The 25526-nt window shown below is 53.1% G+C and overlaps 1 protein-coding gene across 2 annotated transcripts; it reads left to right on the top strand.

Moving 5' to 3' along the window:
- Positions 1-6167: 6167 nt before the first annotated feature.
- LOC132394538 (zinc-binding protein A33-like) lies at positions 6168-22519 on the top strand. 2 transcript variants are annotated; one of them, XM_059970820.1, is made up of 6 exons: positions 6171-6847; positions 7951-8046; positions 8716-8949; positions 19364-19386; positions 20350-20468; positions 21634-22519. In XM_059970820.1, exons 1-6 carry the CDS (start codon positions 6449-6451, stop codon positions 22128-22130), a joined length of 1368 nt encoding a protein of 455 aa, XP_059826803.1. In that variant the 5' UTR covers positions 6171-6448; the 3' UTR covers positions 22131-22519. The 2 variants fall into 2 exon arrangements, with proteins under 2 accessions (XP_059826804.1, XP_059826803.1); XM_059970821.1 differs by lacking the exon at positions 8716-8949 and having other exon boundaries at positions 6168-6847.
- The last annotated feature ends 3007 nt before the right edge of the window (positions 22520-25526 follow it).

Genomic DNA, 25526 nt, shown 5'->3' with positions numbered 1-25526 from the left:
GGAGATGTGGTGGGGTGGGTCAGTGGGTGGAGATCTGGTGGGGTGGGTCAGTGGGTGGAGGTGTGGTGGTGTGGGTCCGTGGGTGCAGGTGTGGTGGGGAGTGTCTGTGGGTGGAGGTGTGGTTCGGAGGGTCAGTGGGTGGAGATGTGGTGTGGTGGGTCAGTGGGTGGAGGTGTGGTGGGGTGGGTCAGTGGTTGGAGATGTGGTGGGGTCGGTCAGTGGGTGGGAATGTGGTGGGGTCGGTCAGTGGCTGGTGATGTGGTGGGGTGGGTCAGTGGGTGGTGATGTGGTGGGGTGGGTCAGTGGGTGGAGGTGTGGTGGGATGGGTCAGTGGGTGGAGGTGTGGTGGGGTGGGTCAGTGGGTGGAGGTGTGGTGGGGTGGGTCAGTGGGTGGAGGTGTGATGGGTTGGGTCAGTGGGTGGTGATGTGGTGGGGTGGGTCATTGGGTGGAGGTGTGGTGGGGAGGGTCAGTGGGTGGGAATGTGGTGGGGTGGGTCATTGGGTGGAGGTGTGCTGGGGTAGGTCGGTGGTTGGAGGTGTGGTGGGGTGGGTCAGTGGGTGGTGATGTGGTGGGGTGGGTCAGTGGGTGGAGATGTGGTGGGGAGGGTCAGTGGGTGGAGATGTCGTGGGGTGGGTCAGCGGGTGGGGGTGTGGTGGGTGGGTCAGTGGGTGGAGGTGTGCTGTGGTGGGTCAGTGGGTGGAGGTGTGATGGGGTGGGTCAGTGGTTGGAGATGTGGTGGGGTCGGTCAGTGGGTGGAGATGTCGTGGGGTGGGTCAGCGGGTGGGGGTGTGGTGGGTGGGTCAGTGGGTGGGAATGTGGTGGGGTGGGTCAGTGGGTGGTGATGTGGTGGGGTGGGTCAGTGGGTGGAGGTGTGATGGGGAGGGTCAGTGGTTGGAGATGTGGTGGTGTCGGTCTGTGTGTGGAGTGGTGGGGTGGGTCAATGGGTGGAGGTGTGATGGGGAGGGTCAGTGGGTGGTGATGTGGTGGGGAGGGTCATTGGGTGGAGGTGTGATGGGGTGGGTCAGTGGGTGGTGATGTGGTGGGGAGGGTCAGTGGTTGGAGATGTGGTGTGGTCGGTCAGTGGGTGGTGATGTGGTGGGATGGGTCAGTGGTTGGAGGTGTGGTGGGATGGGTCAGTGGTTGGAGGTGTGGTGGGGTGGGTCAGTGGTTGGAGATGTGGTGGGTGTGTCAGTGGGTGGAGACGTGGTGGGGTCGGTCAGTGGGTGGAGATGTCGTGGGGTGGGTCAGTGGTTGGAGATGTGGTGGGGTCGGTCAGTGGGTGGAGGTGTGGTGGGGTGGGTCAGTGGTTGGAGATGTGGTGGGGTGGGTCAGTGGGTGGAGGTGTGGTGGGGTGGGTCAGTGGGTGGAGGTGTGGTGGGGTGGGTCAGTGGGTGGTGTGGTGGCGTGGGTCGGTGGGTGTAGATGTGGTGGGGTGGGTCAGTGGGAGGTGATGTGGTGGGGAGGGTCAGTGGGCGGTGATGTGGTGTGGTGGGTCAGTGGTTGGAGATGTGGTGGGGTGGGTCAGTGGGTGGAGGTGTGGTGGGGTGGGTCAGTGGTTGGAGATGTGGTGGGTTGGGTCAGTGGGTGGAGATGTGGTGGGTTGGGTCAGTGGGTGGAGACGTGGTGGGGTCGGTCAGTGGGTGGAGATGTCGTGGGGTGGGTCAGTGGGTGGAGATGTGGTGGGGTGGGTCAGTGGGTGGTGATGTGGTGGGGAGGGTCAGTGGTTGGAGATGTGGTGGGTTGGGTCAGTGGGTGGAGATGTGGTGGGGAGGGTCAGTGGTTGGAGATGTGGTGGGTTGGGTCAGTGGGTGGAGATGTGGTGGGGTGGGTCAGTGGGTGGTGATGTGGTGGCGTGGGTCAGTGGGTGGTGATGTGGTGGGGTGGGTCAGTGGGTGGTGATGTGGTGGGGTGGGTCAGTGGGTGGAGGTGTGATGGGGTGGGTCAGTGGTTGGAGATGTGGTGGGGTCGGTCAGTGGGTGGAGATGTCGTGGGGTGGGTCAGCGGGTGGGGGTGTGGTGGGTGGGTCAGTGGGTGGGAATGTGGTGGGGTGGGTCAGTGGGTGGTGATGTGGTGGGGTGGGTCAGTGGGTGGAGGTGTGATGGGGAGGGTCAGTGGTTGGAGATGTGGTGGTGTCGGTCTGTGTGTGGAGTGGTGGGGTGGGTCAATGGGTGGAGGTGTGATGGGGAGGGTCAGTGGGTGGTGATGTGGTGGGGAGGGTCATTGGGTGGAGGTGTGATGGGGTGGGTCATTGGGTGGAGGTGTGCTGGGGTAGGTCGGTGGTTGGAGGTGTGGTGGGGTGGGTCAGTGGGTGGTGATGTGGTGGGGTGGGTCAGTGGGTGGAGATGTGGTGGGGAGGGTCAGTGGGTGGAGATGTCGTGGGGTGGGTCAGCGGGTGGGGGTGTGGTGGGTGGGTCAGTGGGTGGAGGTGTGCTGTGGTGGGTCAGTGGGTGGAGGTGTGATGGGGTGGGTCAGTGGTTGGAGATGTGGTGGGGTCGGTCAGTGGGTGGAGATGTCGTGGGGTGGGTCAGCGGGTGGGGGTGTGGTGGGTGGGTCAGTGGGTGGGAATGTGGTGGGGTGGGTCAGTGGGTGGTGATGTGGTGGGGTGGGTCAGTGGGTGGAGGTGTGATGGGGAGGGTCAGTGGGTGGTGATGTGGTGGGGAGGGTCATTGGGTGGAGGTGTGATGGGGTGGGTCAGTGGGTGGTGATGTGGTGGGGAGGGTCAGTGGTTGGAGATGTGGTGTGGTCGGTCAGTGGGTGGTGATGTGGTGGGATGGGTCAGTGGTTGGAGGTGTGGTGGGATGGGTCAGTGGTTGGAGGTGTGGTGGGGTGGGTCAGTGGTTGGAGATGTGGTGGGTGTGTCAGTGGGTGGAGACGTGGTGGGGTCGGTCAGTGGGTGGAGATGTCGTGGGGTGGGTCAGTGGTTGGAGATGTGGTGGGGTCGGTCAGTGGGTGGAGGTGTGGTGGGGTGGGTCAGTGGTTGGAGATGTGGTGGGGTGGGTCAGTGGGTGGAGGTGTGGTGGGGTGGGTCAGTGGGTGGAGGTGTGGTGGGGTGGGTCAGTGGGTGGTGTGGTGGCGTGGGTCGGTGGGTGTAGATGTGGTGGGGTGGGTCAGTGGGTGGTGATGTGGTGGGGAGGGTCAGTGGGCGGTGATGTGGTGTGGTGGGTCAGTGGTTGGAGATGTGGTGGGGTGGGTCAGTGGGTGGAGGTGTGGTGGTGTGGGTCAGTGGTTGGAGATGTGGTGGGTTGGGTCAGTGGGTGGAGATGTGGTGGGTTGGGTCAGTGGGTGGAGACGTGGTGGGGTCGGTCAGTGGGTGGAGATGTCGTGGGGTGGGTCAGTGGTTGGAGATGTGGTGGGGTGGGTCAGTGGGTGGAGGTGTGGTGGGGTGGGTCAGTGGGTGGAGATGTGGTGGGTTGGGTCAGTGGGTGGAGACGTGGTGGGGTCGGTCAGTGGGTGGAGATGTCGTGGGGTGGGTCAGTGGTTGGAGATGTGGTGGGGTGGGTCAGTGGGTGGAGGTGTGGTGTGGTGGGTCAGTGGTTGGAGATGTGATGGGGTGGGTCAGTGGGTGGAGATGTGGTGGGTTGGGTCAGTGGGTGGAGGTGTGGTGGGGTGGGTCAGTGCGTGGAGATGTGGTGGGTTGGGTCAGTGGGTGGAGATGTGGTGGGGTGGGTCAGTGGGTGGTGATGTGGTGGGGAGGGTCAGTGGTTGGAGATGTGGTGGGTTGGGTCAGTGGGTGGAGATGTGGTGGGGTGGGTCAGTGGGTGGTGATGTGGTGGCGTGGGTCAGTGGGTGGTGATGTGGTGGGGTGGGTCAGTGGCTGGTGATGTGGTGGGGAGGGTCAGTGGGTGGTGATGTGGTGGGGTGGGTCATTGGGTGGAGGTCGTGGGGTGGGTCAGTGGGTGGAGGTGTGGTGCGGTTGGTCAGTGGGTGGAGATGTGATGGGTTGGGTCAGTGGTTGGAGGTGTGGTAGGGTGGGTCATTGTGTGGAGGTGTGGTGGGGTGGGTCAGTGGGTCGAGAAGTGCTGAGGTTGGTCAGTGGGTGGAGAATTGGTGGGATGGGTCGGTGGTTGGAGGTGTGGTGGGGTGGGTCATTGGGTGGAGCTGTGGTGGGGTGTGTCTGTGGGTGGAGATGTGGTGGGGTGTGTCAGTGGGTGGAGCTGTGGTGGGGTGGGTCAGTGGCTGGAGATGTGGTGGGGTGGGTCAGTGGGTGGAGGTGTGGTGGGGTGGGTCAGTGGTTGGAGATGTGGTGGGTTGGGTCAGTGGGTGGAGATGAGGTGGGTTGGGTCAGTGGGTGGAGATGTGATGGGGTGGGTCAGTGGGTGGTGATGTGGTGGGGAGGGTCAGTGGGTGGTGATGTGGTGGTGTGGGTCAGTGGGTGGTGATGTGGTGGGGTGGGTCAGTGGGTGGAGGTGTGGTGGGGTGGGTCAGTGGGTGGAGGTGTGGTGGGATGGGTCAGTGGTTGGAGATGTGGTGGGGTGGGTCAGTGGGTGGAGGTGTGGTGGGTTGGGTCAGTGGGTGGAGGTGTGATGGGGTGGGTCAGTGGGTGGAGATGTGATGGGGTGGGTCAGTGGGTGGAGATGTGGTGGGTTGTGTCAGTGGGTGGAGCTGTGGTGGGGAGTGTTTGTGGGTGGAGGTGTGGTGGGGTGGGTCAGTGGTTGGAGATGTGGTGGGGTGGGTCAGTGGGTGGTGATGTGGTGGGGAGGGTCAGTGGGTGGTGATGTGGTGGCGTGGGTCAGTGGGTGGTGATGTGGTGGGGTGGGTCAGTGGGTGGTGTGGTGGGGTGGGTCGGTGGGTGTAGATGTGGTGGGGTGGGTCAGTGGGTGGTGATGTGGTGGGGAGGGTCAGTGGGTGGTGATGTGGTGGGGTGGGTCATTGGGTGGAGATGTCGTGGGGTGGGTCAGTGGGTGGAGGTCTGGTGGGTTGGGTCAGTGGTTGGAGATGTGGTGGGGTCGGTCAGTGGGTGGTGATGTTGTGGGGTGGGTCATTGTGTGGAGATGTGGTGGGGTGGGTCAGTGGGTGGAGGTGTGGTGGGTTGGGTCAGTGGGTGGAGGTGTGATGGGGTGGGTCAGTGTGTGGAGATGTGATGGGGTGGGTCAGTGGGTCGAGAAGTGCTGAGGTTGGTCAGTGGGTGGAGAATTGGTGGGGTGTGTCGGTGGGTGGAGGTGTGGTGTTGTGGGTTAGTGGGTGGAGATGTGGTGGGGTGGGTCAGTGGTTGGAGATGTGGTGGGGAGGGTCAGTGGGTGGAGATGTGGTGGGGAGGGTCAGAGGCTGGAGGTGTAGTGGGATGGGTCGGTGGTTGGAGGTGTGGTGGGGTGGGTCAGTGGGTGGAGGTGTGGTGGGGTGTGTCTGTGGGTGGAGATGTGGTGGGGTGTGTCTGTGGGTGGAGATGTGGTGGGGTGTGTCAGTGGGTGGAGCTGTGGTGGGGTGGGTCATTGGGTGGAGATGTGGTGGGGAGGGTCAGAGGCTGGAGGTGTAGTGGGATGGGTCGGTGGTTGGAGGTGTGGTGGGTTGGGTCAGTGGGTGGAGGTGTGATGGGTGGGTCATTGTGTGGAGGTGTGGTGGGGTGGGTCAGTGGGTGGAGTTGTGGTGGGGTGTGTCTGTGGGTGGAGATGTGGTGGGGTGTGTCAGTGGGTGGAGCTGTGGTGGGGTGGGTCAGTGGCTGGAGGTGTGATGGGTGGGTCATTGTGTGGAGGTGTGGTGGGGTGTGTCTGTGGGTGGAGATGTGGTGGGGTGTGTCAGTGGGTGGAGATGTGGTGGGGTGGGTCATTGGGTGGAGGTGTGGTGGGGTGGGTCAGTGGGTGGAGTTGTGGTGGGGTGTGTCAGTGGGTGGAGCTGTGGTGGGGTGGGTCAGTGGCTGGAGTTGTTGATCTGCCTTACTGCTTGAGGAAAGTAACTGTTTTTGATCCTGGTGGTGCTGACGTGGATGCTGCGTCGCCTCCCTGATGGGAGTGGGGCGATCCCTCCATGAACAGGGTGGGTGGGATCCTTCATGATGTTATAGGTATTTTTGTGGCGGCTTTCTGTATATGATTTTTCTGCACTTTCCTTGATGGCGAGTACGCTGTTGCTGACGGGTTGTTTTGACAGACCAGTACTGAGTCTTCAGCGCCCCGCAGGGCTGTTTCCGAACCATAACGGCGTGTTGGAATGCGCTGCAGGAAGACCTGAGTCACAGCCCTTCAATTCACCATCTACCTTACATTTCATTGTTTACCTGTCGCGCTTTCTCTGTACCTGTTACACTTTATTCTGCATTCTGTTATTGTAACTCGGCGAAATGGTCTGATCTCTGAAGAGTCTGCAAGTCAGGCTCGGGACTTGTGGTAAAATAAGCCAACAGCAATTCCACGTCTGCGGCCTCTGAGAGGACCCACGGGGTCAAAACAGGAAGTCGGACTCTTTCGCTCAGAGTTGAAAGTGAAAGTTCCGAGTGGGGGAGAGAGGACCGAGATGGCTTCTGCAAACCTTGTCCAGGAATTAACGTGTCCCATTTGTCTGGAGGTGTTCGCCGATCCGGTCTTCCTGGAGTGCGGACATCACTTCTGCGGAGCGTGTATCTCTCAGGTTTGGGGGAGGGTCTCGGGGGATGTCTCCTGCCCCCAGTGCCGGCAGGTTTTCGTCCAGAGGAACACCAGGCCCGCTCACATCCTGAGCAACGTCGCAGAGCAGGTCAGGCAGCTGAGGGTGACGGCCGAGCGGACGGAGGAGTTTGTCTGCCGGGAGCACGACGAGAAGCTGAAACTGTTCTGCCAGGTGGAGCAGGAGATGATCTGCCTGGTGTGTGGCCTGTCGGCGCAGCACAAGATGCACAATGTCATCCCGATAAAGGAGGCAGCCCAGGCGCTCAAGGTGCGAGATCACCCGCCTGCCCTCCCTGCCGTGCGGTCGGGGAGAGGGGCGGGTGGGTAAGTACAGGGAAACGGAGAAGGGAAACTTTGAGAGTGGTGGAGGGCGCAGAGGGAGGGGAGACGAAGAGATAAGGGAATGCCCGGTTTGGATACACGGTTGGAAGGAGAGGGACTAACACCGTTCGAGGTGGATGGGGGAGCAGACGGGGGTAAGAGTGATATTGCAGAACGAAGGAAAGGACGTTTGAAAGCGGAGGAAAGTAGCGAATGTGGCAGGAGAAAAGGGAAAGAAGAAACGGTGAGAAGAAGAAGGAATGGGGAGAGGAGGGGAGGTGGGTAGATGAGGGAACACCTGACGGGTGAGAGGTTGCAAGGGAGGGGAGACGGGGTATCTATCATCCAGGCTATGCTCTCTCTCCCTGCTGCCATTGGGAAGGAGGTAGAAGGTCAGATGTCACCAGCTGGGGAAGAGTATAGGCTCCTGAACCAGTGTGGATAACTTCACTCACCTCAACACTGAACTGATTCCACAACCAGTGGACTCGCTTTCAAGGTCTCGACAACTCATGTTTACTGTTTTATTATTTGCATGATTTGTCTCCTTTACACATTGGTTGCTTGTCAGAATTTGTTATTTCATGGTTTCTCATAAATTGTCTTTACATTCTTGTAAATGATTGTAAGAGAATCAATCACATGCAAACACTTTGATAATAAATTGACTTTGAACTTTATCGGGTCGACTTGGGAAGTGTGGAGGGGGGAGGTCGAGTTGAGGCCGGGGACGGTGGAGATGGTTCTGGTAGATGAAGGCAAGTGGAATCCATTGGAGATGATAGAATGGGAGGGAGGTGGGGAGATGAAGAAAAAGGTAGGATGATGAGGGGACGATATTGAGGAAGGGAATAAGTGAGGGACTGGAAGATGAAGGGCGAAGGGGAGATGAACATGAGGGGTGAGAAGGCAAGAGAGAATAATTCTATTTGCCCCATGGGTTCTGGGAATATCCCCTCAGTCCTCTGCCCCCCACTTCATGGTCAATAAATGCCAGCAACCTGGGAAGGCTCCTTTCTCAGATCTTCTTCTGTGTCTTCTGACTTGCAGGAGAAGTTGGAAGAGTCACTGAAGCTTCTGCAAGAGCAAATGAACCAGAGTGTTCGGAGTAAGCAGGCAGGGGAGGCTGCGATCCAGGGGCTGAAGGTAGGAATCGTTCGGTGTTCATGGATGGTTCCCTGGGTTACCTGTCCAGTTTCCTCCCACAGGCCAAAGACATTTCAGTTGGTCATTGTAAATTGGTGATCAGGGTCACTAAGCATCATGGCTTGAGGGATTTTTCTACGCTGCATTTTAATCCGACAATAAAGAGACTGGCAGTGACAGGTCCTTTCCAGTTGTACGATGCTGTCCCACAGCAAACTGTAAGCAGCTGACTGTAAGTGATTCCTACCATGAAAGGAAGGCTGGACTGTTTTCATCACCTGACCTTATCATTTGACATGCTGAGTTAGAGACTGGGTTCTATATGTTGTCAAATGTCCCGTGTCACTTGTTTCCTGCCTCCACTCAAACATACATAAAATGCTGGAGGACAGCCAAAGGCTCTCAGTCAGAAATGTCAACTGTACATTTTCCCATTGATGTTGCCTGGCCTGCTGAGTTCCTCCAGCATTTTGTGTGTGTTGTTTGGATTTCCAGCTTCTGCAGATTCTCTCTTTGTGATTTGATACATATGCACCCCCGGTATCCTTTGGAGATGCAGGATTCATAACCACTCCAAGCAGCACCGAGTTTGCTTCTTAGAAAATAAATCATTCAAACTGATGAATTTGGTTTGGCCAGTGAATCTCTGCTAACCTCACTCTAACTCAGGACCAGGTGGATGGACAGAGCTGTGAGATCAGGGCTGAATTTGAGAAGATGCACCAGTTCCTGCGTGAGAAGCAACAGCAGATGGAAGCAGAGCTGCGGAGAGAAGCGGACAAAATCCAGACACAACTGGAAAACAATTTAAAGAGAGCAGTCGACGAAATCTCTTCCATTGAAGAAGTGATACAAGGTGTAAAAGCGAGACTGGAGATTCAAGATCCCCAAGGGCTCCTCAAGGTACAAGATGTGTCACATTCTTGTCTGGGGATCTAAACAGTCTGATATATATTTGGGAGTGAAATTAAATATGTTGGAAAATAGGGTGAAGACTGGTTTCCCGAGTGCAGTCAGTTCAATAGAAACTCAGAATCAGTCAGAGACTAGGCGGCGGTGGGCTCACACCCTGCTCTTGCCTCCCCGGCCCTGCATTCGACCCCTGTGTCAATGCTGGAATGGAGATGTGTGGGCATTCCAGTGTAGTTGCTTGACACAGCACCAGGTGGCGCTCTCAGCACGCTGTGAGTCAGGATTAGTTTCGGTCAAATAGCATGGCAGGGTGTGGGGTTGGCATGGTGGCGTCGCGGTGAGAGGGACACGATTACACCTCGGGGTGTCGGAGTTCGGAGTTGAATTCCAGAGTCCTCTAAGAAAGTTTGTAATCCTTCCCATATGCACGTATGTTTCCTCCCACAGTCCAAAGACAAACTGATTAGTAGGCTTGTCGGTCATTGTAAATTGTGCTGAGTTCAGGCTGGGTTAAAGTTGCTGAGTTGCCGGGTGGGTCGGCTCACTGGGCTGGAACGGCCTGTTCCGCACTGTGTGTCTAAATAAATTAAGTGTGGAAACGGGGAGAGGAATGAGCTGCCCCGAGTCACAATGGTTCCCGTGTCTGCTCGTTCTGCTCCAAATACTCCTTTCCCAAAACTGGTCCCACCTACCCCTCCCCTGTGTAACAGCCAACTCTGCTTTTGCCCGTGGCTGCTTCTGATCGTAGCTCCACCAATGCAGTCCCAAAAGCTCCCACCTTTCTCCTCCCCCTTATCCCATCTCCCTTCCCCTTCCCTCCCCATCCTCCCCTGTCTGTGCTTTGCTCTCCCTACCACTCCCTCCACCTCTTCCTTCCCATCCACTGCATCCCATTAGCTTGCCTTTTATCCTCTGCATCAGGATCATGAGAGAAGGAGAGAGCTGGAGTGATGCATCACTGACAGAGACCCTCCACCCTCCAGCATTTTGTGTGAAGCAGTTTACCCAGTATTCTGTGTGTAAAGGTTCCGGCTGTGTTTTAAGTCTATAAGACATGGGAGCAAAATTAGGCCATTCGACCCATCGAGTCTGTTCCACCACTCTGATCCTTCCTCTCAACCCCATTCTATTGCCTTATCCCCATAACATTTGATGCTCTGATTAATCAAGAACCTACCGACCTCCGCTTTTAATATACCCCGTGACTTGGCCTGCACAGCCGTCTGTTCCAATGAATTCCACAGATTCACCACCCTCTGGCTGAAGAATTATACCTCACCTCTGTTTGAAATGGAAGTCTCTCAATTCTGAGGCTGGGCCCTCAGGTGGTAAACTCCTGAATGACAGGGAACATCCTCTCCACATCCGCTCTGTCAAAAGCTTTTGATGTTCGACAGGTTTCACTGAGATCCCCTCTCATTCTTCAAAACTCCTGCTGGTACAGGCCCAGACACTCAAACGCTCCTCATACGAAGCTACGCACACCGAATGCTGGAGGAACTCTGCAGGCCGGGCAGAATCTATGGGACAAAGTGCATTCGATGTTTCAGGCCGAGGCCCTTCAACAGTACAGGAGAAAAAACAGATGAGGAATAGATTTAAACGGAGGGGGAGGGGAGAGTGTGACATGAGGTGATAGGTGAAGCTGGGAGAGGGAGGGATGAAGGAAGTAGCTAGGGATTTGATTGGTGAAAGAGATACAGGACTGAAGAAGGGGTACCTGATAGGAGAGAACATAGACCATGGAAGGAAGAAAGGTGGAGAGGAGCACCGGAGGGAGGAGATGGGCTGACAAGGAGATAAGGTGAGAGAGGGAAAAGGGGATGGGGACTGTGAAGGAGATGGTGAGGGAGGGGTTGCCATTATGGAAAGTTCGAGAAATCAATGTACATAGCATCAGGTTGGAGGCTACCCAAACGGAATATAAGATGTTGTTCCTCCAACCTGAGTGCGACCATGGATTGAGAAGCTGGTCTACCATCTACATCAGGTCTCACCATTATACAGCATGCCACACCAGGAGCACCGGACACAGTATAAAACTCCCACAGGTGAAGTGTTGCCTCACCTGGAAGGACTAGGGCCCTGAATAGTAGTGAGGGAGGACATGCAGGGGCAGGTGTAGCATTTGTTCCACTTGCAAGGGTAAATGCCAGGAGGGAGATCATTGGGGAGGCATGAATAGACAAGGGAGTCACAAGGGGACAGATCCCTGTGCAAAGCAGAAAGTGGGGCGGGGAGGGAAAGTGGTGGGATCCCGCTGGAGGTGGCGGAAGATTTGGAGAATTGTGTGCTGGACATGGAGGCTGGTCGGGTGGTAGGTGAGGAAAAGAGGAACCCCATCCCTGGTAGGGTGGCGGGGAGATGGGGCAAGAGCAGTCGTGTGAATGGAAGAGATGGTGATGAAGGAAGGGAAGCCCCTTTCTTTGAAAAAGAGGACGTCTCCTTCGCTCTGGAATGAAATGCTCATCGTGAGGGCAGATGCAACAGAGATGGAGGAATTTAGAGAAGAGTTTGGTGTTTTTACAAGTAATAGGGTGGGAGGAGTTATAGTCCAGGTAGCTGTGAGAGTCCATGGGCTTATAATAGACATCAGTAAATAAGTTATCTCCAGAGACAGAGACAGTGAGATCGAGAAAGGGGAGGGAGGAAATGGACCAGGTAAGTTTGAAGGCAGGGTGGAAGATGAAGTTGACGAGCTCAGAGTGGGTGCCGGAGGCAGCAACAACACAATTGTTGATGTAGCATTGGAAAGATGCAGGATGGTCACCGGAGTAGGCTGAGAACATAGACTGACAGAACGGCAGGCATGGCTGGGACCCATGTGTCTGGTGTCCACAAAGAAACGGAGAGCTTTGAGGCCTGCCTGGTGGGGGATGGAGGTGTATAGGGACTGGACATCCAGAGTGAAAATAAAATGATGGGTCATGGAAATCATTGAAAAGATTCAGAGTGTGAAAAGTGTCTTGGATGTAGGTAGGAGGGGACTAAACTGGGGGCGGGGGGATAAGACAACCAAGGTATGGAGATATGAATTCAGTCAGGCAGGAGTAGGAAACGGGAGGTGCAGTGTGCAGGAACTGAGGTTGGTAGCAGTGAATGGGAGATCCCCAGAATGAATGAGGTCAATGATGTAGACAGTGGCCTGGTGCTCCTTAGTGGGGTCCTGTTCGAGGGGTAAGTAAGAGGAGATGTCTGAGAATTGTCGCTGGGCCTCAACAAGGTCGAGGTCAGTATGCCCCCCCCCTTATCTGCGTGTTTGAGGGTGGGGTTAGGATTGGTGTGGGGGGAATGGAGAGCCGAGCGTTTTGTAAGGAGTGAGGTAGAAATAGGAGAGAGAAGTGTTAAAGTCTGGATGGTTAATGTCCTGTTGGCAGTTGGCAATGAAAAGGTCCGGAGCAGGCATAAGACCAGGGCGGGGTGTCCAGGAAGAGGAGGAGGGTGGAAGACACGAGAACAGGTCACCAGTGTGGAGTGGAGAGTCCTTGCCAAAGAAATAGGCTGGGAGACAGAGGCGTGGAAGAAACTCACTGAGGTGTGGGCGCAGGGGGGCAAAGGCGAGGCCCTTACTGAGGACAAAATATTCTGCTTCAGAGAGGCAAAGATCAGAAGGAATAGAGAAGACCCAGGACGGATGGGAGCTGGGATCGGAGGGGTATGGGGCTTGGTAGTGTCTGAGGAGAAGGGTGGTTTGGGGTGTTTCAGGGATGGTGGGGTGGGAGGAAGATGCAGACTCTGAGGACCCAAGAGCGGGTGGAGAGAGACGGGATTGCGGAGTGGTAGTGGGGGAAGGGGAGACGGGGGTTCCTATGGCAATGTGTGAACACCCGGCCTGGAGGTCATCGCTGGAGTCGGAGATGGAGGTTACACAGTTGGCATTTAGGAGATGTCTGAGGTCACTGGAATCCGCATTGATGGCGGTGGAGTCCGGGTTTTGAACCTGCTCTGGTTCATCAGAGCCGTTGAAGTCAGCAGCAGGGATCACGGACTGGAGACGTCCGGACCTGACGGCATTGGAGTGCGCAGGTTCTGTCGTCTGTAGATGGCCGATCCTTCCAGGACATGAGAAAGTTGAAGAACCGGTGATTGAAAGCGTGGATCTGGCGGAGGATGAAGAAGCGGACCGGTCCATTACAGGTGGAGGAGAAAGAATCCCGGATTTGTGGAAGTGACTGGGATAGGAACACCTCATGGCGGAAAGTGGTGTGCGTAGGACGCAGAGGGAGAAACAGTCAATTGACTGTGAAACCTGGGGTCAACAGAGGGTCCAAATTGAGAAGCTTGAAAACAGATCAGGAAACTGCCTGGTACAGCAGGCAGTGAAGACATGTTCCCAGGAAGGACACATGGCTGAGTAGCAGGTCTGGGTAAGTGCATTGTCAAAGAATCGGTGATCTGAAATCAGCATGAGAGATCATCTGATGGTGATGCAACGCGAGATTTAAAAATAGCTTGGAAGCTTTCAGGTTCTTTTTGGCGGGCAGCAATACGACGGGGCCAACAAAAAGTAAAGCGGTGTAAGTAGAGAGGCTGTTGTGAGAGTGGGGCATTGCTAGAGTGGTCCTGATTTGTTCACAGACTTGGGAACGCAGCTAGGTGGGTGCGAATGCCTCGGGTAAGCTTTTTCTCTCTGCTAGTTCATAGGTAGTGTGCTGAAAATGGATCTAAAGGTACGTTCCTTGTGTGAAGTTTGTGAGACTTTCAGCCTCCCTGGTAACTACACCTGAATGAAGTGCACTGAGTGGTATCTCCTGAGAGAGGGTGTTACGGGACTGGAGCTGTGGCTGAAATGGGAAAGTGAGGAGGTGATACATAGGGTCTACAGGGAGGTACTCACCTCTGCGTTGAAGCAGGCAGGTACCTGGGTAACTGTCAGAAGAAATAAAGCTAATAGACAGATAGTGCTGCGTACCCCTGTGGCTGTTCTCCTCGATAACAAGTATACCACTTTGGATATTGTTTGGTGGGGGGTGACTACGAGGGGGAAGCTGTAGTGACCAAGTCTCCGGCACTGAGTCTGTCTCTGTGGCTCAGAAGGGAAGTGGGGGGAAGAGGAGTGAAGTGGGGGATTCCATGATTAGAGGAGCAGACAGCAGGTTCTGCGGACATGAAAGAGACTCCCAGATGGTATGTTGCCCCCCAGGTGCTCAGGTCAGGGATGTGTCCAATCGGTTCCACAATATCCTAAAGAGAGAGGGTGACAGCTGGAGGTGGTGGTGCTTATTGGTGCAGACTGCGTAGGTAGGAAAAGAGAGGAGGTCCTGAAGAGAGAATATAGAGAGTTAGGCAGAAAGCTGAAAATCTCCAGGGTAGAAATCTCTGAACTGCTGCCTGCACCACTTAGCATGTCCTAGGTGAGAGGTTCCTTCAAAATGGATGCTGTCTGCTTGGTACATTGTCTTAGAAGGTGTCCTCAGTGCTGGGGAGATGAGTGCCCGTGATAGAGCTCCCTGAATCTGCAACCTCCTGCAGATCTTTTCTGATCCGAGAAAGTGGCTCCTCCTCACAACATAAATTATACACAATCTTTATAAGGAACAATATAATTAAAATGAATTAAATCGTGTTTGCTTTTGAAATTCACAACTGCGAAGCCTCTCTCAGTGATGCCTACACTGAAGAAGTTTAAATCTTCTCTTCGACGGGAGTTCAGTGAAACCCTCTCTCGCTGCTCCCCATCTATAATTCCTTTGGCCCTTGAACCTTTCGATCATATTCTGACCCAGACCCGCTATTACAGTCATATATCCTTCCTTGGAACGTGTTTCCCCCGCCAACTGACTCCAGTTGGCTTCGGGATCCATTTTCGAGCTTCTCAATTTGGACCTTCTGAGTATCCCAGGTACTCACATTTAATTGACTCTGCCTCCCGTCGTTTCCCCCTCGATCTCTGAGGGCGGCACTCTCTGCCATGAGAAGGTACCCGGCGTCCCTTTATCACGTCCTGCAAGGGTCGCAGGATCTTCCATCTGCAGACCCCAGAGCCTGCTGGCTCCACCCCCACCAGGCACGGACCCGGCCGTCGATCTCGGCTGCCCCAGCTACCCAGGGCATATTGAAAACCCGGACTCCAGCGCCATCAACATGGGTTCCAACGGCCATGGACAGTTTCAAAGCGATTGCGCAACCACTGACTGCGACTCCAGCCGTGAACTCCAGACCGGGTCTTCACACGCTGTGATTGTGATTCCCGTCTCCCCTTCCCCCACCACCACTCTGCAACCCCCTCTCCCTCAGATCACATCGTCAGCTCCTGGGCCCTCAGAGGCTCCATCTTCCTCCACCACCACTCTGCAATCCCCTCTCCCTCAGATCCCATCGTCAGCTCCTGGGCCCTCAGAGGCTCCACCTTCCTCCACCACCACTCTGCAATCCCCTCTCCCTCAGATCCCATCGTCAGCTCCTGGGCCCTCAGAGGCTCCATCTTCCCCCACCACCACTCTGCAATCCCCTCTCCCTCAGATCCCATCGTCAGCTCCTGGGCCCTCAGAGGCTCCACCTTCCCCCACCACCACTCTGCAATCCCCTCTCCCTCAGATCCCATCGTCAGCTCCTGGGCCCTCAGAGGCTCCACCTTCCCCCACCACCACTCTGCAATCCCCTCTCCCTCAGATCCCATCGTCAGCTCCTGGGCCCTCAGAGGCTCCACCTTCCCCCACCACCACTCTGCAATCCCCTCTCCCTCAGATCCCATCGTCAGCTCCTGGGCCCTCAGAGGCTCCACCTTCCCCCACCACCACTCTGCAATCCCCTCTCCCTCAGATCCCATCGTCAGCTCCTGGGCCCTCAGAGGCTCCACCTTCCCCCACCACCACTCTGCAATCCCCTCTCCCTCAGATCCCATCGTCAGCTCCTGGGCCCTCAGAGGCTCCACCTTCCCCCACCACCACTCTGCAATCCCCTCTCCCTCAGATCCCATCGTCAGCTCCTGGGCCCTCAGAGGCTCCACCTTCCCCCACCACCACTCTGCAATCCCCTCTCCCTCAGATCCCATCGTCAGCTCCTGGGCCCTCAGAGGCTCCACCTTCCCCCACCACCACTCTGCAATCCCCTCTCCCTCAGATCCCATCGTCAGCTCCTGGGCCCTCAGAGGCTCCATCTTCCCCCACCACCACTCTGCAATCCCCTCTCCCTCAGATCCCATCGTCAGCTCCTGGGCCCTCAGAGGCTCCATCTTCCTCCACCATCACTCTGCAATCCCCTCTCCCTCAGATCCCATCGTCAGCTCCTGGGCCCTCAGAGGCTCCATCTTCCTCCACCATCACTCTGCAATCCCCTCTCCCTCAGATCCCATCGTCAGCTCCTGGGCCCTCAGAGGCTCCACCTTCCCCCACCACCACTCTGCAATCCCCTCTCCCTCAGATCCCATCGTCAGCTCCTGGGCCCTCAGCATCTTCCTCTCTCCCCAAACCTTCCCTCTCCACTGACACTACCAGCGTCCCTCCCCCCTCTGACCCCATCTCTCAACCATGCCGGGTCTTCACGATACCCTCCGACCTTCAACTCTCTGAGGCAGAGCACTCTGTCCTCAGTAAGGGCCTCACCCTTGTTCCCCTTCGCCCACACCTCAGTGAGTTCCGTGTACGCCATGACGCAGAACTCTTCTTCCACTGGCTCCATCTCCGAGCTTACTTCTTTGACAAAGACTCTCCTACGACCACCGATGACCCCTTCTCCCATCTTCAACCCTCCTCCTCTTCATGGACACCCTGCTCTGGTCTTCTGCCTGCTCTGGATCTCGTTATTGCCAATTGCCGATGGGACATTAACCGTCTTGACTTCACCACACCCTGTTCCAATTCCAACCTCACTCCTTCCGAATGCTCTACTCTCCGCTCCCTCCGCACCAATCCCAACCTCACTATAAAACCTGCAGATAAGGGGGAGCTGTTGTTGTCTGGCGTACTGACCTCTACCTGGCCGAGGCACAGCGACAACTCTCTGATACCTCCTCTTATTTACCCCTTGATCATGACCCCACTAAGGAGCACCAGGCCACTGTCTCCTATACCATCCCCAACCTTATCAGCTCTGGGGATCTCCCATCCACTGCCACCAACCTCATGGTTCCCACACCCCGCACTTTCCGTTTCTACCTCCTACCCAAGATCCACAAACCTTCCTGTCCAGGTAGACCCATTATCTCAGCTTGCTCCTGCTCCACCAAACTCATTTCTGCATACCTTGACACTGTTTTATCCCCCCTTGTTCAATCTCTTCCCTTTCATGACACTTCTCATGCTTTGAATTTTTTCAATGATTTTAAGTTCCCTGTCCCCCACAGCCTTATTTTCACCATGGATGTCCAGTCCCTATATACCTCCATCCCCCACCAGGAAGGTCTCAAAGCTCTCCACTTCTTTTTGGATTCCAGACCCAACCAATTCCCCTCTACCACCACTCCCCTCTGTCTAGCGGAATTAGTTTTTACTCTCAATAATTCCTCCTTTGGCTCCTCACACTTCCTCCAACCCAGGGGTGTAGCCATGGGCACCCGCATGGGTCCGCTATGCCTGCCATTTTGTTGACTTTCTGGAACAATCCATGTTCCAAGCCTATACGGGTATCCATCCCCATCTTTTCCTTCGCTACATCGACGACTGCATTGGCGCTGCCTCCTGCTCGCATGCTGAGCTCGTTGACTTCATTAACTTTGCCTCTAACTTTCACCCTGCCCTCAAATTTACCTGGTCCATTTCCAACACCTCCCTCCACTTTCTTGATCTTTCTGTCTCCATCTCTGGAGACGGCTTATCTATTGATATCTACTATAAGCCTATAGACTCTCACAGCTACCTGGTCAATTCCTCTTCCCACCCTGTCTCTTGCAAAAATGCTATCCACTTCTCACAATTCCTCTATCTCTGCTGCATCTGCTCTCAGAATGAGGCTTTTCATTCCAGGACGAAGGAGATGTCTTCCTTTTTTAAACAAAGGGGCTTCCCTTCATCCACCATCAACTCTGCTCTCAAATGCATCACTCCCATTTCGTGCACATCTGCCCTCACCCCATCCGCACGCCACCCCACTCGGGATAGGGATCCCCTTGTCCTCACCTACCACCCCACCAGCCTCCAGGCCCAACGTATAATTCTCCGTAACTTACGTCACCTCCAACAGGATCCCAATACCAAGCACATCTTTCCCACCCCCTCCCCCTTTTTGCTCCCTACGCAACTCCCTTGTCCATTCGTCTCCACCATCCATTCCCGCTGATCTCCACTTATCCTTGTAATCAGAACAAGTGCTACACCTGCCCTTACACTTCCTCCCTCACCACCATTCAGGGCCCCAGACAGTCCTTCCAGGTGAGACGACACTTCACCTATGAGTCGGCTGGTGTGGTATACTGCGTCTGGTGCTCCCGGTGTGGCCTTTTATATATTGGTGAGACCCGACGCAGACTGGGAGACCGTTTCACTGAACACCTATGCTCGGTCTGTCAGAGAAAGCAGATCTCACAGTGGCCACACATTTTAATTCCACGTCCCATTCCCATTCTGATATGTCTATCTATGGCCTCCTCTACTGTTAAAATGAATCCACACTCAGGTTGGAGGAACAACCGGCTGGGTAGCCTCCAACCTGATGGCATGAACATTGACTTCTCTAACTTCAGTTAATGCCCCTCTACCCCTTCTTACCCCATCCTTGATATTTAGTTTTTTCCCCTCCTTTTTCTCTCTTTCTGCCCATCACTCTGCCTGTTCTCCATCTCCCTCTGGTGCTCCCCTCCCCCCTTTCTTTCTCCCTAGGCCTCCTGTCCCATGATCCTTTCCCTTCCCCAGCTCTGTATCACTTTCGCCGATCACCTTTCCAGCTCTCAGCTTCACCCCACCCCCTCCGGTCTTCTCCTATTGTTTTGCATTTTCCCCTCCCCCCTCTACTTTCAAATCTCTTACTATCTTTCCTTTTGGTTAGTCTTGACGAAGGGTCTTGGCCCAAAACATCGACTGTGCTTCTCCTTATAGATGCTGCCTGGCCTGCTGCGTTCCACCAGCATTTTGTGTGTGTTATGTTAATTAAAACTAAGTCCATTTTGGTGCAAGAGATCAAAGTGGTGACGGTGATTCTAAACTGATCCGGGTTTGGCTGATTGCTTCAGGAACTGAATGGTTGAAGGGAAGTAGCTGTTCAAACAGTTCAGTTCTTGAGGAGAAGAGAAGAGGGTTTTGGAGGATTTAGAGAAGTACCCTCAGAGTGAAAGGTCTGGCTGTGGAACAGTGTTTAAATTCAGCCCTCAAAAGCTAATTTGGGAAAAGATGGAACATGGAAAACAATCAAGTGTTTCTGAGCCTTTCCTCTGGGTGAGTGTTTAGCCTTCGTACTCCAGCCCTCACTGTGATTCCTTCCAGAGATTTCAGCTACAGTTTCACTCAATTCTATTCTCTCTCTTTCCCCTCAGGATATTCAAGCCCTTTTGAAGAGGTGAGTAAATTTTAGCTGAAAATCTGACACCAGGTGCTGTTGTGTCTGTGATGTATTTTGGCAATTGATTTATTATTGTTGCATTAAACTTTGTTTTAGATGTCTTCCATACAGATTATTTCCTTACAACAGAGTATTGAGATACAGTACTGTGCAAAAGTCTCAGGCAGCCTAGGTATACCTGATGGGAGCAAAGGATGTTGGGAATGGATAGTGTGGAGAGCCATGGGAGGGGAGCAGGACAGGGGGCAGAGAAGGAGTGCACAGGTGTAGACACACAGCCGTGAGACACAGGGCAAGGTCATTTGATTACAAACAAGTGGTTGACTGATCATTACAGAATCTCTCTCTGGTGCTTCCCAGTCCCTCCCTCTCCCTTCCCCTGTTACCAACAGGGATTCCCCTCCCCCTGCCCCCTTCCCAGTCGCAGTCCACAACAGAAACCCATATCAGATTCACATTTATCATCACTCACATAGCTGGTGAAATGTGTTTTCTCTTTTGCGGCAGCAGTGCAATGTGATACCCAAAGTTACTGTAGTACTGTGTAAAGTCTGAGGCACTCTAGCTTTGTAAATGTGCCAGAAGCTTATGCACAGTATTGTATTACAATGGAAAACACAACAAAATGCAGATTGAAGTGTCACAGTTACAGAGAGAGTGCAGTGCAGGCAGACCATAAGGTGTAAGGCCATGACATGGTAGATGGATGGAGAGGTTTTCAGTCCATTATATTATACATGGGTCAATAGTCTTATAACAGCAGGATAGAATCTCCCCCTGAGCCTGGAGGTGAGCTTTGATGATTTTGTACCTTCTATCTGAAGGGAGGGGTGGGGAGAAGAGAGAATGTCCGGGGTGGGTGGGGTTTTTGATGATGTTGCCTGCTTTGCTGAGGCAGTGAGAAGTGCAGACAGAGTCTTTGGTAATGTGTGTCACTGATTCCTGTCCCTGACTCTGTAGGTGTGAGTTGCCGGTTTCCCGTCCTGGAGTGGTGTCTGTCGATCTTCCTGAGGATGTGGCTGAAGGAAGGTTGAGGTATCTCAAAGTGTGGAAGGAAATGAGAGCCGTGGTTTCACCAGGTACCTTCCTCTTTCTCTGTGATTCACTTCTCCCCACTGCCCCACCTTCTCCCCTGGAATTCCTGATACTCCTAGGCTCCAGATCCACACTCTACACTTATCAGTCACCATCCCTCATCAAGCATGTGTTCAGACTGTGCAACATTTCTGCTACTAACACACAAACCTGACATAAACAATGTTCTGAAATGCTTCCTGACCCTCCACTACAGCCCCCACCTCCTGCCCCTTGTTGTCATAGAGTTCTACTGTACAGTCGGCCCTTCTGCCCACTCTGGCCATCTACTGTACACTAATCCCACGTGGCCACATTCAGCTCATATCCCTCTGTGCCTGGCCTATTCATGTCTGTCTAAATGCCCCTTAAACCTGGCAATTGTATCTGATCCCACCACTTCTGCCAGGAGAACATTCCAGATAGCAAGCACTCTCTGTGTAAAACATTTACCCCACAGATCACCTTTAAATCCCCTTCCTCACCCCGTAAAATCCCACTTTCTTGTTTTTGATCACTCTCCCATGGGAAACGCTGCCTGTACCGATACATTTCTGTTTTGGGTTCACGCCTCCAGCATCTGCAGTTTAAATAATAAAAGTCCACTTGGCCCTGTCCCCTCACGGGCTGCTGTGTCACTAGGAATGAATCTGTCATGGCTTGTCCCGTTTAGCTTTTAAAAAGAGAACTGCAGCCACATAAAACATCACAGAATCCAGTCAGCTGGGCAGAGGGAGGGGATTGAACTGCCTGTAACAAATAAATCGCTGTGACGTTGTACGGTGTTAAACCGGACGGAGGGAGCAGTGGGGATTGAAATCTCCTCCAGGGGCTGCACACTTCCTGGGCAGAGGAAGGGGATTGAACTACCTGTAACAAATAAATCACTGTGACGTTGTACGGAGTTAAACAGGACGGAGGGAGCAGTGGGGATTGAAATCTCCTCCAGGGGCTCCACACTTCCTGGGCAGAGGAAGGGGATTGAACTGCCTGTAACAAATACATCACTGTGACGTACGGTGTTAAACCGGACGGAGGGAGCAGTGGGGATTGAAATCTCCTCCAGGGGCTCCACACTTCCTGGGCTGAGGGAGGAGACGATGCTCATCACTGTCAGCTCAGATCATGGCCGTTCCATCTGGTTTTCTTATCGTAACCGTTTTGTTTCAGTGCCAGAGTGGCTGACGCTGGACCCAGATACAGCTCACAATCAGCTCGTCCTCTCTAAGGATCTGATGAGTGTAAAGTACACAGGCAGCAGACAAAATCTTCAGGATCACCCGAAAAGATTTGAGAAAATATTAAATGTTTTGAGTTCACAGGGATTTACATCTGGGAGGCACTACTGGGAGGTGTATGTTGGATATAAGACTGAGTGGGTTGTGGGTGTCTGCAGAGAGTCTGTAAACAGGGATAGAGATCACACCACCACACCAGCAGAGGGATACTGGGTCATTGATGTCATCTCCCATCAGGAAATTAAACTCCGAAAACTGGGGATTTATCTGCATTACGAGCGGGGCCAAGTGTCATTTTACAATGGTGACAACATGTGTCACCTCCACACTTACACAGACAGTTTCACTGAGAAACTTCATCTCATCTTAAACCCATGTGATTACGAGACAGGTGACAACTCTGAACCACTCACTCTGCTCACAACGTAACGCAGTGGGACACGTTCTCCGAGGTCTCAGATTTCTCTGGACCCACTGAGCAGATCTCACTGCACCGATTCTCTGAAATACAACCAGAAAAAGCCGGAGCACTCAGCAGTGGGGAAACATGGTTCATATTTCAGGTCCAGACCACCATGTGAGAACTGACTCTCTGCCATTGCTACTGACAGGTGAGGATGTTTATATTGACATCTAATCTGTAGATTTGACTCAGTGTCTCCTTCCCAGCTCTGTCACACTCTCTCTCCTACCGACTGCAGTCCAGGTGCCCGTTGTTTTGGAATAAAGTGACGTGGACTGTTCTCTGGAATTGTGATATCTGCTCCTTGCAATCAGTGTAAAAATGTGCAGATATTTTCTGTGCAATAAACATTTCATCTTGAAAGTGAACTGATAATGTGTCTGTGCTGGTTACTTTGGGGAAACAGTGAACGGAATGGGAACAAAATGGGAGACGGAGGTTTGGGTTCTGCTCCACAGGGAGGAATGGAACTGTTGCTTCTCAGTTTTTTGGGAGATTGCAGCCCAGGTTTGGGCAGAGACATCTCTCTGTGAAATCTGTGAAAGGCAGACAGATTGATTCAATTAAACAGAACTCTTTAAAGCCCAGAGGAGCCAAGGTGGAACTGAGAAAGTCGGTTGAACGGGGTTTGATGATAGATGTTGCCTTCTTGAGGCAGTACCGCGTGTAAATACGACCAGTGTTGGGGAGGGGAGTGTTAGTGATGCATTGGGCAGAGTCCACAACTCTGCAGCTTCTTACATTCCTGAACGTTCAAATAGCTGTGTCAGACCGTAATGCAACCACAGGATACTTTCAACAGGACATTTGCAGATGTTTGTTAAAATGTTTGGTGACAGTCTGACCCTCCTAATAAAGTAAAGATACTGACTCACCTTCCTTGTGATTACATTCATCTGCTGAGCCTATGTTACTCAAGGAATTTGAAGTTGCTAACCCTCTCCACTACGATGTTCTCACTTGCTGTCTGTTTCCCCTGCAATGAGGATACTTTTCCATTATCACTTCTAGTGGATCATTTCCTCATCTTTCCTTGAGTGTAGGAGCTGTTCACTGTGTACAGATCAGAAGGTGGGCAATTGGACATTAGATGTTGAGAAAATACTCCCCAATTTCCATAATCAAAGGTTCCCTGTCATTTGATTAGGACATAATCAAATGTCCTCTGATATTCCAGGCACCTGTTGAAAAACAGACATCCGACATCTCCACTGGACTTTCCACCACTCACCATAAACAGATGTCCTCTGGTACTAGTCATTGCCGCCCCAGGGAAAAAGGACCGGGATGTTACTGTGCAGAAGACGGACAGCCTCTGGGCGGCAGGACCCTACAGAACGCAGTGTGGGTATGACCAGGTGAGAAACTGGATCTCATCTTAAACCCATGTGATTACGAGACAGGTGACAACTCTGAACCACTCACTCTGCTCACAACATAACGCAGTGGGACACGTTCTCCGAGGTCTCAGATTTCTCTGGACCCACTGAGCAGATCTCACTGCACCGATTCTCTGAAATACAACCAGAAAAAGCCGGAGCACTCAGCAGTGGGGAAACATGGTTCATATTTCAGGTCCAGACCACCATGTGAGAACTGACTCTCTGCCATTGCTACTGACAGGTGAAACTGTTTATATTGACGTCTGATCTGCAGATTTCACTCAGTATCTTCTTCCCAGCTCTCTCTCACTCTCTCTCTCTCTCCTACCGACTGCAGACCGGGCGCACGTGGTGTTAGAATGCAGTGAAGTGGACTGTTCCCTGGAATTGTGATATCTGAACCTTGCAATCAGAATGAATATGTGCAGATATTCTCTGTGTTATAAACATTTAACCTGCACAGTGAACTGACAGTGTGTCTGAGCTGGTTGAATAGGGGTAACAGTAAACGGAATGGGAACAAAATGGGAAATGGAGGTTCAGGTTCAGCGATGGAAGGAGGACTGGGGGAGTGACTGCCTCCCAGCTTTTGGGGATATTTCAGCTTAGTTCTGTCAGACACATGCTCTCGATAACGTACTTATCTCCATGCTGTCTCTGAAAGGCAGAGGGGCGGGTCCAATTAAACAGAGCACTCTTGAATGCCCAGAGAAGCCAAAGTGGATCTCAGAATGTCAGTGAAATGTGGTTTGAACACATCCATAATGATTATTGATGATCTCAGCACTATTCAGTGTTCCATACATTCAGTAGGCTGTGTGTGAAGAAATGTACTGGGAATGCAATCCCAGGATGAGGTCTACTTTTGTCAAAGTCAAGGTGAAGTTTATTGTCACATGCACAAGTACATGTCTGCACAGGTGCAATGAAAACCCTGCAGCAGCAACACAGACACACAACATCATAGGAACAGCTTTCACAGGAGAAACTAATCAAATATAAATTGGGCACAATATTTAAAGGAAAGAACACAATATGAAGATAAAAGAACAAAGTCCATTTTTGTGCAAGTTGATCAAAGGGGTCATGTTTTGCTAATCTGGAATGATTCGTGCTTTGCAAGTTGGTTTAACAACTGATTGCTGAAGGGAAGCAGCTGTTCCTGTATCTGGTGGTTTGGGATTTCAGACCTCTGTATCTCCTGTTTGATGATGGCTGTGAGAAGATGACTTGGCCTGGGCGATGCAGATCTTTGATAATAGATGTTGCCTTCTTGAGGCAGTGCCTCATGTACGTGTGTACTACCATGATGGGGAGTGATGTGTTCTTGACGCGTTGCACAAAGTCCATTATTCTGCAGCTTCTTACATTCCTGCATGTTTGAACAGCTCTGTCAGACCATAATGCAACAAGTCAGGATACTTTCAGCAGGACATTTGCAGAAGTTTGTTAAACTGTTTCATGACAATCTGAACCTCCTAATAAAGTAAAGACAACGACTCACCTTCCTTGTGATTATATTTATGTGCTGAGCCTAGAATAATTCATCTCATACGTTAACACACAGGAATTCGAAGTTGCTGACCGTCTCCACCAAGAGGAATTTCTCCCTTGATTCCCCCACCAATGAAGACACCTTTCCAGTATCACTTTTCCAGATAATTTTCTCTTTGGTGTTTGAATTATTCACCACCACCCCTTCCCCTGACTCACTGCACCCAAAGATTTCCCAATAACTGTTGTGCGGTCTGTGTTTCTAATACCCTCACCAGGCTGCCTTACCCCTCCACAGTACAGGTACCTTTCCCAATGTACAGTGTTGGAGCTGAGGGTGGGGAGAGTTCACTGTGTACAGATCAGAAGGTGGGCAATTGGACAATGGATGTTGAGAATATACTTTGCAATTCCCAGTATCTCCAGAAGTCCGAATCCCAGATGTCAGTGGATGCATGGAGAAGGTAATGGGCTGATGAACATTGC

This window comes from Hypanus sabinus, chromosome 5 (assembly GCF_030144855.1).
Source record: "Hypanus sabinus isolate sHypSab1 chromosome 5, sHypSab1.hap1, whole genome shotgun sequence".
Classification (NCBI taxonomy): domain Eukaryota; kingdom Metazoa; phylum Chordata; class Chondrichthyes; order Myliobatiformes; family Dasyatidae; genus Hypanus; species Hypanus sabinus.
This window is presented reverse-complemented; position numbering and strand designations above follow the sequence as displayed.

Excerpts from the sequence above, each read along its gene's own strand:
- LOC132394538 (XM_059970820.1), top strand. The coding sequence starts at position 6,449 with ATGGCTTCTGCAAACCTTGTCCAGGAATTAACGTGTCCCATTTGTCTG. Across the intron at positions 8,047-8,715 it reads CTGCGATCCAGGGGCTGAAG|GACCAGGTGGATGGACAGAG; the intron begins GTAGGAATCGTT and ends ACTCTAACTCAG. Across the intron at positions 19,387-20,349 it reads ATTCAAGCCCTTTTGAAGAG|GTGTGAGTTGCCGGTTTCCC; the intron begins GTGAGTAAATTT and ends CTGACTCTGTAG.